Consider the following 13,434-nt stretch of genomic DNA (forward strand, 5'->3'; position numbering starts at 1 on the left):
CTCCTGCTCTTGGAGAAAGTCTGCGGCGGCCTGCGGTGGCTCCCCTCGGCTGCTCCTCTCTGCACTCTCCTCCCTCTTCCTGTCTCTGGGTCTCACCTCTGACTCCTTCCTCCACGTCTCCCGCGCTCGGAGCCTCTGGGTTTGTCTTTATCTCTGTCTTTCTCTCCCCTTGCCTCAGTCGTCTTTGTCATGCTCCCTCGAAATAGGTCCCTGTCCATTGGTCTGTTTCCACCGCCTCTCTTTGTCTCTCTCGCACTGTCTCTTAGCCTCTCTGTGTCTCTGTGTCTCCCTTGTATCTCTGTATCTCCCTTGTCTCCATCTTTGGTCTCTGGTTTCCTACTTCGCTGTCTCTCCCTCTTGCTGTCTCTGCCTCTGTGTCCTCTGTGTACACCATTTGTGTTTCTTTTTTTTTTTTTTCTTTTCTTTCTTTCTTTTTTTCTTTTCCTCCTTCTCTTTCTCCTTCTCTTTCTTCTTTTGGTACTGGGGATTGAACCCAGTGGTCCTTTACCACTGAACTACACCCCCAGCCCCTTTTGTTCTTTTATTTTGAGACAGGGTCTCCCTAAGTTGCTGAGACTGGTCTTGAACTTGCAATCCTCCTGCCTCAGCCTCCCGAGCTGCTGGGATTACAGGCATGAGCCACCACACAGGTCTTATCCATATTTCTTTTTTCACCTGTCTCTGCTCCTGGGGCCTCATTCTGTCTCTAGGATGCCTTTTCTGTCTCTGTCGCCAGCTGAATCGAGGTCTCCGTCACTGTTTTTCCGTCTCTGTGTCTCTGTCTCCATCTCACTCTCTTCCTACCTCTGGTCTCCCTTTGGGCTTCTCTCTCTCAGCCTCTCTGAGCTTTGTCTCGGTTTCTCTCTGCTGTTCACTGGCACAGCTGTGGACAGCGCTGTTCCTTCCTACTTTGCCCTAGTCCCATTGAGGAGCCGAGGCCCAGAGATACAGACTATGACCCACCTAAGAGTTAAAAGCCACAAAACAGCTCCAGCTTCTCCACAGCTTCTGTGCCCCAGGTTCAGGTACTTTGGAGGTTGACACAGAGACTGACATGGAGGGGGAGAGAGAACAATCAGGGGGACTGCGTGGTATAGCCAGAGGGGGATCAGAGAAATCAAAGTGGGTGGGGGCCAGCTAAGTGATAGTGTGCTCAGTATGCACAAGGTCCTGGGTTCCATTCCCGGCACTGCTGATAAAGAAGTAAGACAGTAGCAACAAAAATCAAGGAGGAAGAGGGAGATGGGACCCAGAAAAGAAGAGAAAGAAAAAACCAGAAATTTTGTCTCCAAAGAGACCACAACTAAAAGAGAAAAACAGGGAAGGCCGGACATGGGAGAGGCCTCAGTGGGCAGCCCTGAGGGTCATGGTGGGAAGGGGACCTGCCTCCAGCTGAAGTGCTGGGCAGCAGGGTTCCGTGGGTAGGAAACACCACTCCGCAGCCAGCGCTCTCCAGCCCAGGGAGGGGCTGAGGGGAGGGGGGTGACTCAGGCCCCAAAGCTTCCTGTGACTCAGCCTTGGTCTCAACCCTGAAGCGGGGAGTGGAGGGAGACAGGGGTCTCTGTAAAGAGAGGGAGAGCAAATACCAGAAGATCTAAGTGTGTAAGAGAAGGGACCGAGGAGGGCCTGGGGCATGGACCCCTGGGTCTGAGGGAGGAGCCTGGGCCTGGACCCTGGGTCTGAGGGAGGAGGCTGGGCCTGGACCCCTGGGTCTGAGGGAGGAGGGCTGGGCCTGGACCCCTGGGCCTGAGGGAGGACCACTGGGTCTGGACCCCTGGGTTTGAGGGAGGAGGGCTGGGTCTGGACCCCTGGGTCTGAGGGAGGAGCCTGGGCCTGGACCCCTGGGTTTGAGGGAGGAGGGCTGGGCCTGGACCCCTGGGTCTGAGGGAGGAGGCTGGGCCTGGACCCCTGGGTCTGAGGGAGGAGGGCTGGGCCTGGACCCCTGGGCCTGAGGGAGGACCACTGGGTCTGGACCCCTGGGTTTGAGGGAGGAGGGCTGGGCCTGGACCCCTGGGTCTGAGGGAGGAGCCTGGGCCTGGACCCCTGGGTTTGAGGGAGGAGGCTGGGCCTGGACCCTGGGTCTGAGGGAGGAGCCTGGACCTGGACCCCTGGGTTTGAGGGAGGAGGGCTGGGCCTGGACCCCTGGGTCTGAGGGAGGAGCCTGGACCTGGACCCCTGGGTTTGAGGGAGGAGGGCTGGGCCTGGACCCCTGGGTCTGAGGGAGGAGCCTGGACCTGGACCCCTGGGTTTGAGGGAGGAGGCTGGGCCTGGACCCCTGGGTCTGAGGGAGGAGCCTGGGCCTGGACCCCTGGGTTTGAGGAAGGAGGGCTGGGCCTGGACCCCTGGGTCTGAGGGAGGAGCCTGGGCCTGGACCCCTGGGTCTGAGGGAGGAGCCTGGGCCTGGACCCCTGGGTTTGAGGAAGGAGGGCTGGGCCTGGACCCCTGGGTCTGAGGGAGGAAGGGCTGGAGACCTGGACCCCTGGGTCTGAGGGAGGAGGGAACTGGATCCCATACTCCTGGTCCAGGAAGACTAGAAGAACTAATTCAAAAGTCCCCAAGGCTTCTCCTTGGCCTTGTCCCAGCTGCCCCACCTTCATCCTAGCCCCATCTCCGGGCCTGGAAGGGACCCAGGTGCCTCGGGGCCCAGCCGGAAGGGGCCAAGGACAAAGGGTTGTTTAACTGGGTTGGGTGGTGGAGGGGACTGAAGAAGAGGCTGTCTCAGTGGAAAGGTCAGTTGTCGCCCAAGGCTTGTGCAGGGAAAGGCAGGGCTGAGCCCCAGGGAAGACATCCTGAAAGTCAGAAGCCTGTGGGGGCCAATCCTCCAGCCACTGTCTTTGGGACCTTGGCATCTGCAGTCTCCAGGGCATAAGGAGACTCCCACCTTGTGGTGACTTTGGGAACTGCAGTCCATCTGTTTAGCAGTTTCTTGTCTTGAAGCCTAAGTTCAGGCACTGTTCTATGAGCTGGGGAATATAATGATTAGCAAAATAGGCAACAGACCTGTCCTCATGGTGCTCCCAGGCTATGGGAGATAGACTGCCTGGTTCAGTTGATCTCAGTCGCTCATTTTCACTCAGTCCGTTAATCACCAGATTGACTTCTCTGTTTCTCTTTTGGTCTGAATCTCCAAGACTTCTCTGTTTCTCTTTTGGTCTGAATACCTTCCTCCTTTTTCTTTCTTTCTGTGTTTGTTGATTTTTCTCCTTTATATCTGTGTTCCCCACCAAATAAGAATTATGTAAATTATTATGTTAACATATACACACATGTGCATGTATACACACACACACACAAAATCCTGGTTTAAGTGTCAGTGTGAACATTGGCTTCATCCTGAGTGGGATCTAACATACATACAACCTGGTTTAGAGACAGACCTGAATTCAGTCCAGCTGCTGTCCCTAGCTGGGTGTCCTGAGCCCAGTAAAATGGGGATGATAACTATGCTACCTATGTCATAGGGTTGCTTGAATATAAAGTGAGGTACAATGTGAGAAGCCCTCAACACAGGATCTGGTTTGTATTTACCACCTGTGGTACATTGGGTCCCAGGTTGGCTGCTAATGATTCCTTCCCTGGCTATCCTGGCATGTGGTTTGTCCCACCAAGAAGCATAGTCCCCTCCCCTTCTGTTCAGCTTTGATGAATAGAATGTGGCAGAAATGATGCCAGGCTAGTTCCAGGTCCAGTTTTCAAGAGCACTAGAAACTTCTGCTTTTGTGCTCTTAGAACTATAAAGCTGCCATGCTGAAAGGAAGCCCAAGCTAGTCCCTTGGAGAGGGACTATTAGAGGAGGATCAAGGCCTCCTGAGCAAAATCTCCAGTCTAATGCTTACAGAATGTAGCCAAATGAGTGACCTCACCAGAAGGACCTACCAACCCATAGAATCATGAGAAATGATACTTTTTTGTTGTTGTTTTCAGACACTACCTTTCAGAGTGGCATGTTATACGATAGTAGCAAATAGTATACTCTTCTGTTTACTTCAGTATGTTTGAAGATCTCCACCACAAAAAGTGCACATAGATATATGAACATGCATGCGTATATGTGAGTGTATATAACACAGACATATATATGAATCAATAATGGAAATCGCACTCTGTGGATCATAGCCAGTAAAACTTCGCTTCTATCTGTCGGCCCCAGGCTTTCTAAGTCGATCTCAGCTTGCCTTTCCCACACTGCCGTCTCTCTCCATCTCTCTGTGTGCTGACCCTGCCTCGTCCAGCCTCTCTCCCTGCCTTGGCCTTGCTCTTCACATTGGCTTTTTGTCTGATCCTCCAACAGGCCACGCTATTTCCCACCTGAGGACTTCGGCATTTTCCGTTCCCTGAACCTCTTCGTGTATCATTCCCTCTCTTCAGTTCTATGCTCAAATATGATCTTGTTCTTGATGACTCCTTTAAAAATGGCCTCTTTCATCCCCTCGTTCATCCTGTGCTCCCTTTCATTGTCTTATCTTTATCATGGAGATTATGACTATGTAAAGTGACCCTATTTCCTCTTTCTTTCTTTTTTTTCTTTCTTTCTTTCTTTCTACGGATTGAATGCTTTACTACTACTTTACTACTGCTGAGACACATCCCCAGCCTTTTTTAATTTTTCATTTTCATCAGGGTCTCAGTAAGTGGCTTCAGGCCTCACTAAGTTGTTAAGGCTGGCTTTGAACTTGTGATCCTCCTGCCTCAGCCTCTTGGAGTTGCTAGGGATGATAGGCCTGCACCACCATGTCTGAGGACCTTATTTTCTTAATTGTCTAATTGTTTAAGGAGAGAATGCCATCCCAGTGTATGGAACAGTGCCTGGCAGGTAGGGGATGCTCAAGGAATATTGGTTGAAGGAGTACTCTCTATCTATGATACCAACTGACTCTTCTTCGACTATAGCCTCTCGTCCTGTCCCACACTGTCCTGGAGGTGGGAAGGATGGCATCTCTCCATTTCCTATCTTTTGTGCCCCCATTAGCCAAGTTGCTGTCTGTGGTTCTGAGACCCAGCGCTATGGATCTGTCCTTGGTGCTGACCCAGGCTTCCACTTTCCTGAAACTAGAGAGGGTGGGGGCACCTTGGGAGGGGGGTGTCACCTGTAAGACCCAAGCATTGAATCATTTGCATTACCGAGGAAAGGCAGACATTCGAGTACCCCAGGGGGGGGAGCATATGGGTCACCGTGAGTTCAGTGGGTGTTTGAACTCTCTTTCATCTGTTTATACATATGTGTGCACTTACAATCATTCCTCAGTAGCTGCAGGGGATTGATTCCAGATCCCACTCTGCCCCCTGCCAGGATACCGAAATCAGGGGATGCTCAAGTTCCTTCTATAAAGTGGTGCAGTATTTGCATATAATCTATGCACACCCTCTTGTGTACTTCAAATCATCTCTAGATTATTTATAATACCTAACTCAGTGCGAATGCTTTATAAATAGTTGTTATACTGTATTTTAGGAAATAAAGACAAGGGGAGCAGTCTTCATGTCCAGTACAAAGTATATATACATATATTTAAAATATATATATTCTATATTCTCTCTCTCTATTTTTTTATCTGTGATTGATAGAATCCACAGATGAAGAATCTGCGGATACACAGGTTCACTATATATGAGAGCTTCAACCATATAGAAATGAAGAGTATGATAAACTTCCAGGAATACATTTTAAAATACCAACCTGCATTCCTTCTATGCCTCTGGCCACTTTCTCACTTCCTATATTATTTAAATGCAAATTCCAGAAATGATATCATTTAATTATATGCTGTATTTTAAATTATTTGCTTTCTGTTGAGATATGACTTAGGTAGAAAAATCCACTAATCTTAGGTGTATAAACTAGTGCAGTTCTACTTATGTGTAGATTCCTGGGACCCTCCCATCCAGCTGACTCCATCTTCTCAACAGGCTCTTTTCCACCCTCTTCCAGAGATAGCAAGTATTTTGAACTTCTGTCACCAGAGTTTAAAAAGTCACACTATGGAAATCCAAAGAACTGGGTTCTAGCCTTGACTTTGCTATTGGCACTATTATTTTTAATGAATATGTCATCTGTGCAGAAAGTACATAAAATAAGATGGATGTGGTGGCACACGCCTATAATCCCAGCTGCTCAAGAGGTTGAGGTAAAAGGATCGCAACTTAGTACAACCCTGTCTCAAAGTGCAAAACAAAAAGGGCTGGGGTCATAGCCCGTAGAGCACTCCTGGGTTCAACCCCCAGTATCTCCTCCACCCCCAAATAGAAACCAGTTTCCAAAGGCCTCAGGCACAGGTGAGGACAAGAGGATCTGAAAGGCAGGCTCTGGAGCCTGGGAAGTCCAGGAGGATGGCATCAGCACCTGCTTGGCTTCTGGTGGGGGCCTCAGGTGGCTCCAATGCATGGCAGAAAGGCAAGCCAGTGCATGCTGGACATAAAACACAGGGGTGGCCTTGTTCTACGACAGTCCACTCTTTCCAGAAGGAATGCATTCCTGCCAGAAGGCATCAGCTTCTCTTTCTGATCCAGTCACTTCTCAAAGGGCCCTAACGTTGCACTGGGAATTAGCTTTCGGCATGAGTTTTAGGAATGAACTCGGGGGTCATTTTACTAAGTAAAGATCACCAGCCAGCTGAGAGCAAAGGAAACATGGGGTGAATAATAGAAGGAAATGAAACACATCGACAGTGTCCTTGTGACCAATTATAGAAACGCAAGCTGGGGGTTCGCGCTTATAGCTCAGTGGCAGAGCACTTGCCGAGCACGTGTGAGGCACTGGGTTCCATCCTCAACACCACACAAAAATAGATAAAAAAAAATAAAGGTATCGTGTCCATTTACAACTAAAAAATAATTTAAAAAAGAAGTGCAAGCTGTAGTAGCTACAGTTTTGCTTTGTTTCCCCCTTTCTTCCTTTTTAAAAAATATTTTCATATATCCTGTTCATCCACTAATTGATTTTAATATTGTTTCTTATTTCCCTTTGTTATTTTATATAAGGATTGTATGTGGTGGTGGTGGTCTTTGTGGTTTTTTTGTTTGTTTATTTTTAATTTTATCTTTTTTACCACTGACCTACATTCCAGTCATTTTATTATTATGTTTTTTTAAAAAAATTTTAGTTGTAGATTCATTAATTATTCATTAATTTATTTATGTGGTGCTGAGGACCAAACCTAGGCCTTACACGTGCTATAACCCCAGTCCATATTATTATGTTTTTAAATTTTGAGAACAGGGTGTTGCTAAATTATAAGGATGGTCTTGAACTTGTGATCCTCCTGCCTCAGCCTCCTGAGTGGTTAGGAATATAGGCATGCACCATTGCATCCATTCGGTCCTTGTGTCTATAAATCAAAATTTTGTCAATAGAATCCATGCTTCTTCTCTGCTGTCTCTTTCATCCCATCAAAATCAAATATTTCTTGTGCATTATAATTTTGAAACAACAATAATTATTTACTGAAAAATGGTTAAGTATTCAAACAGATGACCACAAATTAAGATTACAAGATATGTATGTGAAAGGGTAGACAAAAATGAATGGTGTACCAGTTTAAGTTTGATCCAAATATAGATAATAAAATATTAAACATTACCTGGATAACTCAACAAAATACAGACCAGACCTTCTGGATCTTTTCTTCAATCTCTTTTTTCTTTTCTTTTTTCTTTTAGGGATTGGGGACTGAACCTAGGGTTGTTTTACCATGGAGCTACATCCCAGCTCTTTTTAATTTTTATTTTGAGAAAGGGTCTCACTAAGTTTCCCAGGCTGGCCTTAAACTTGCAATCCTCAAGCCAGGCATAGTGGTCGACACCTGTAATCCCAGTGACTTGGCTTGGGAGGCTGAGGCAAGAGGATCTCAAGTTCAAACCCTCAGCAATTTAACGAAGCCCTAAGCAACTCATTGAGACCCTGTCTCAAAATAAATAATAAAAAGGGGCTGGGGATGTGGCTCAGTGGTTAAGAGCCCCTGAGTTCAATCCCTGATACAAAAAACCAAAAAACAAGAACTTGCAATCCTCCTGCCTCAGACTCCTGTGTTCCACTGCATCTGCTAGTTAATCCTTTTTTTTTTTTTTTTTTTTTTTTTTTTTTGGTAATGAGGATTCATCCCAGCGGTGCTTAATCACTGAGCCACACCCCCAGCCCCTTTTTATTTTTTTATTTTGAGACAGGGTCTCACTGAGATACTTAGTGCCTCATTGAATTGCTGAGGCTGGCTTTGAACTCAACATCCTCTTGTCTCAGTCTCCCGAGTAGCTGGGATTATAAGTCTGCACCACCATGACCAGCCAATTCTTTTCTTTAATGTGTTTTCTCAAATGTAAGAGTTCATGTAAGAAGGTGACTGACCTGAAGTCTTTACCTCTTTGCTCCTTTGTAATTAAACAATTTTTAAGAAAGGACTTTTTCTCTTTGTCTCTTTCTTCATTTGCCTTTTCTAAAGCACCCAAAAAGCTTGCTATTTATCAATCCTTCTATCTATCTATCTATCTATCTATCTATCTATCTTTTTGGTGAAGCTGGTGATTGAACCCAGAGTCACACACACTCTACCACTGAGCCATTATCCTCAGTCCCCCAAGAAAATTTTTAAAATCTCTTGAACCTTTTATTGAAAATAATGTATACATAGAAAGAGCACAAATCATACACCAACAGCTCAATCAATTCTCAGATCAAATATTACAATCACTAAGCCCCCAGGAGCCTCCTCATTCCCTCTTCTAGTCACTAATCCCCACGGATAATCACTATTCATATTTCTAATTTCATGTATTAGTTTTGCCAACTTTGCTAACCAAATTTTTACAATTTAATTAATTAGTCAATTAAATTTTTTTGTACCAGGGATTGACCCAGGGTCACTTAATTACTGAGTCACATCTCCAGCCCTTTTTATTTTTTTATTTTGAGACAGGATCACACTAAGATGTTGTTTAGCCTCGCTAAAGTGCTGAGGCTGGCTTTGAGCTTGCAATTGTCCTGCCTCAGCTTCCTGAGCCGTTGGGATTACAGGCATGCATGACCACGCCCAGCTGTTTAATTTTATTTTCAGTACTGGGAATTAAACCCAGGGGCACTTTACCACTGAGCTACATCCCTGACCCTTTATATCTTTTTATTTTGAGACAAGATCTTGCTAAATCGATGAGGCTGGACAAGAACTTGTGATCCTTCTGCCTCAGCCTCCAGAGTAACTGGGATTACAGGTTCTCCCATGAGCCAATGTGCCAGGCTCATGATGATATTAATAGAGACAGCATCACGGATCCTTCCTAGCGCTGTGATTGGGTTTTAGAGGAAGAACCTGGGAAACTGTCACAGGTTCCTGGTGTAGTAATGGCTATTGCTGGACTTGCTCCCTGGGTGGGACAGTGTGTGGCTGTTTCTTCCTATCTTGGGATGCCACTGACTGAGTCCAGTTTCTTCCAGGCCGCTGACCAGCTATGGGCAGGGGAGAGCGAGAGGGAAGTGGAGGTCATGGCCAGAGGGGCAGGAGTGCTGCTCTTGTTTTGACATCATTCTCCAGCGATGGGGCTGAAGCAGTGAGAAGGTGTGTGTACCCTGCCCCAGCATCCTGGTGGGCGGGACTATGCAGAGAGCCAGAGAGGTCCTCCCAGAGAACTGACCAGAAGCGGGACCAGGAGGGCCAGAATCATGATGTGGGGCACCCGGGGAGGGGCAGCAGCTGCAGCGGTGTTGAAGGCTTGGGTCACAGAGTCCCTGTTGCACAGATGCCCTTCACAGCAGGAGCCCTGGAGGTCAATGGCTGTCCAGGGGCTGGTGGTGCCCATGGTGGTGCAGGAGGGTCGGTGGCAGGTTCTGATGTACACGGGGACTGAGAAATTGCCTAGGGTGGGCAGTGGGGAGAGATCAGAACGAGAGAGGCAGTTGCACCTGAGCCTCCACCTTAGAGGCCATGGCCGAGGCCATGTCTCAGTCCTCAGATTTACTTCAGTGCTCTCTCCTTAGGCCAGGGTCACGCCTCCTCCCTCAAACTAGGGCTGTCTCCCCGTCAGGCAGGTCTTGTGGTGCCTCCACCCTCAGACCTGCCTCGCCTCCACATCCCTTGCCCAGGTCCATGCAGCCTTCCAGCCCCTCACCGGTGGTCATTCGACCATTGCCCTGGAAACAGACGCTCTGGTCCTGGTGACACTGGACCCGTCGGGACTTGTCCGGAGAGCAGTCCTCGGGGTGGACTCCCACGCAGGCGTAGCACTCGGTGCCGCTGAGCGTTGGTGGGTCAGGTGCTAGCAGGAGAAAGCAGACGCGCATCCAGGCAATTGTTCCCAGGTAGGGTAGTGCGGGCTGCGCACTGCACCCGGTGCCTGCCTAGCCCGAGGTGGAGGCTGGCGTAGGGGTGCGACCCTCCGCTGCGGGTGCTCAGCGGAGGCCACGCCCCACCCGGCCTCTTACCGCCCCGCCCCGCCCTCCTTTCCACCTTGACTTAGGTTGGGGATGACATCATGGGTTAAGAGGTGGTTGTTGCAAAAGTCAGCCACGCAGCCTCGCACCACGGAGTAGTCGGGCGGCAGCGCTTCTTGGTTCGACTGCATGGCGCCGGCCGTCGGGCCTGTCCAGCAGCCCTTCTTTACCAAGGTCACGGGTGCGCGATACCCTGCGGACGCGAGGAGGAGAGGGCCTTGCGTTCAACTCTCTCCTCCTCCTCCTCCTCCTCCTCCTCCTCCTCTCCCAGCTCTCCGCTCTGCCCCCACCTCCGCCAAGCTCGTCTCCATCCTGCTCCTCTCGCCCTCCTTCCCCTTTGCGCCACCAGCCAGCCCTCCTCGCTTATCACCTAATCTTCTCTCCCTCTCCCCCTCCTTTCCGCCCTTTTTCCACCTTCCCCACTGTCTTTTCCCTCTCCATCTCTCCCTTGTCCCTCGTCCACTGTTTTCTCTCTCTCCTCCTCTCTCCATCTATTCTCATCCTTGGCCGCCTCTCTAGCAATTTCCCCTCCTTTTCTCTTTCACTCCTTCCCTCCTCTAATTTTTCATTCCTGTTCCTCCCTCCCTTCCTTTCCTCTTCTGCATGCCCTTCTCCTTTTCTCACCCCTTCTAGCCCCTCACCAGTGTCCAGGGACAGGACAACCTCAGAGCATCCGTGGAGACAGGAGATGCTGGGGAACCTCATGTCACTTAGGTCAAAGGGCCCCAAGTAGGTGTGCTCAAAGCTGTAGCACTGCAGGGCTCCCGACCCTAGGAGAGAGCACAGGTGGGATCAGCAGGGCCAGGGTGAGCTTTTCCTAGGATCTCAGGGACCACGCATGGCCAGGCCCCTCTGCCCAGAAGGAAGCTCAGCCTTGTTGTCCTGAGAGAACAGGGTATGCTATTGCAGCCAGTCATGGCTGGGTCACTGCAGAGTAATGGCCTCTCAGTAGCTGCCAGGCAGTTTTTTCCTCCAAGTTGTTCCAGATCTCCACCCTCATCCAGGAAGCCCTCTAAGATTTAGATAAGGAAGGAGGAAGTGATTCACTCTGCCCATCCCGCCTCACACCAAACACACAAGATACAGTAGCACTGAAAGACTTCCGATGGGAAACAGGTGCCCCAGCTAAGTCCAAGGAGGTGCAATTTGGTGTGACAATCACACACATAGCCGGCCCAGTAGCACATGCACAGAACACTAAGCACTGAGATAAGTGTGAAATGAACCTGACACAGGTCCACACACATCTCACACAGACAGAACAGCCCGAATGCACCCATGCCGTGTACTACATTCTCACACAAAACCAGTGCTCCCCTGGACCCCCTTATAAACACTCCAGCCCAGGGCACAGAAACCCAGACCCCAAAGCACGTGCCAGGAGCATGATTTTGTATATGTGAAAACAGTGACACCATAGAGGGACTCAGAAGCACAGGAAGTCATACCAAGAGACCCAGAATCACATGTACACAAATAAAACAGGAGACCACAATTAGGCAAAGTTAGGGATTATTGAAAATGAGACCATAAAATACACAGTTTGAAATTATTTATGGATACAAAATAGACAGGCAACAAATGCACAGAGAGAAAAATACACATTAAAATACACACATGCATATCTATATATGTATGTATATATATAAAGAGAGACAGACAGACCTACAAATCAGAGATGCACAAAGAGACACAGATACACCTAATTATACACATCTCTCTTAAAACAAAGGAAGTGAAGTTCAGAGATACACAGTCACAAAAGCATTTTTTAAAACACTCAGCATCAAAATCTGGCACAGAGAAACACGCAAGCACAGAGACCTCACGGACACACTGACAACACACAGCACCCAAACTCCGTGGATGAACAGATACACACAACTGTGCCAGGAATAGCCTCCTTCCTGCCTCTCTTTCTCTTTGTAGCCACTTCCATTCTGAAATGAGTATGTCCCTGTCCTGGACCAGTTAAGGTAAGAGGAAGCCTGAAGATGGGGCCAAGGTCCCTTCCAGTTAGGAAAAGGGCACTGGTGACTCCCCAGAAATACCCTTGAATGCGGGTCGGGCAGAGAGAGGGAAGGATGGAGTAGGGGGAAGACAGTTACTGGAGAAAATGACTAAGAAGGGGGAAGAAGAGAGAGAAATGAAATGAAGGTAGTCCTCAGGCTCCTCCCTGCCTCAGACCCAAGGGTCCAGGCCCAGCCCTCCTCCCTCAGACCCAGGGTCCAGGCCCAGCCTCCTCCCTCACACCCAGGGGTCCAGGCCCAGCCTCCTCCCTCAGACCCAGGGTCCAGGCCCAGCCTCCTCCCTCACACCCAGGGGTCCAGGCCCAGCCTCCTCCCTCACACCCAGGGGTCCAGGCCCAGCCTCCTCCCTCACACCCAGGGGTCCAGGCCCAGCCTCCTCCCTCACACCCAGGGGTCCAGGCCCAGCCTCCTCCCTCAGACCCAGGGGCCCAGGCCCAGCCTCCTCCCTCAGACCCGGGGGTCCAGGCCCAGCCTCCTCCCTCAGACCCAGGGTCCAGGTCCAGCCCTCCTCCCTCAGACCCAGGAGTTTAGGCCCCCAGACCCTTCTTACTATTGGACTCAGAAATTGAGATACCTGTCTGACACAGCACAGTCCCAAATAGGCAGAGCAGAAAGGCCCTGGGGACCCCCATTGCCAGAGTGTGGATCTGAGCTGAGACACCCAGGACGATCCTGTGGCTTGATTGCTGTCTGGCTGGTTCTACCTAATGAGCCCAGGCATCCTGGCCACCAAGCCTGGTCAGGATTCCTCCACCCCACCCTCCCTTATGTGGGCTGTTCTCCTAGGTAATCATGACCTGGCCAGGATGAGTCCTGGATGCTAAAGGAAGAAGGGGCTGGGGACCTGGTTTCCTGTCCCAAGGAAGGAGCTAGGGGCCTGTTAAGCTTAATTTGTGGGGGACAGTTGGGGGGGTTCTGGTCTCTTCCTCCCCTCCTCCCCATACTCTATCCTAGTCTGAGAATGGCCTCCTGCTTTCTCTTCTCTTCCCC

The 13,434-nt window shown here is 49.6% G+C and overlaps 1 protein-coding gene across 1 annotated transcript; it reads right to left on the minus strand.

Moving 5' to 3' along the window:
* Positions 1 to 9,074: 9,074 nt before the first annotated feature.
* Lypd5 (LY6/PLAUR domain containing 5) lies at positions 9,075 to 13,147 on the minus strand. Its single transcript, XM_047529356.1, has 5 exons — positions 13,019 to 13,147; positions 11,056 to 11,184; positions 10,431 to 10,607; positions 10,093 to 10,239; positions 9,075 to 9,839 (listed from the first exon to the last, which is right to left on the minus strand). Exons 1-5 carry the CDS (start codon positions 13,074 to 13,076, stop codon positions 9,580 to 9,582), a joined length of 771 nt encoding a protein of 256 aa, XP_047385312.1. The 5' UTR covers positions 13,077 to 13,147; the 3' UTR covers positions 9,075 to 9,579.
* Positions 13,148 to 13,434: the final 287 nt, after the last annotated feature.

The sequence above is a fragment of the Sciurus carolinensis genome, chromosome 16 (assembly GCF_902686445.1).
Source record: "Sciurus carolinensis chromosome 16, mSciCar1.2, whole genome shotgun sequence".
Taxonomy (NCBI): Eukaryota; Metazoa; Chordata; class Mammalia; order Rodentia; family Sciuridae; genus Sciurus; species Sciurus carolinensis.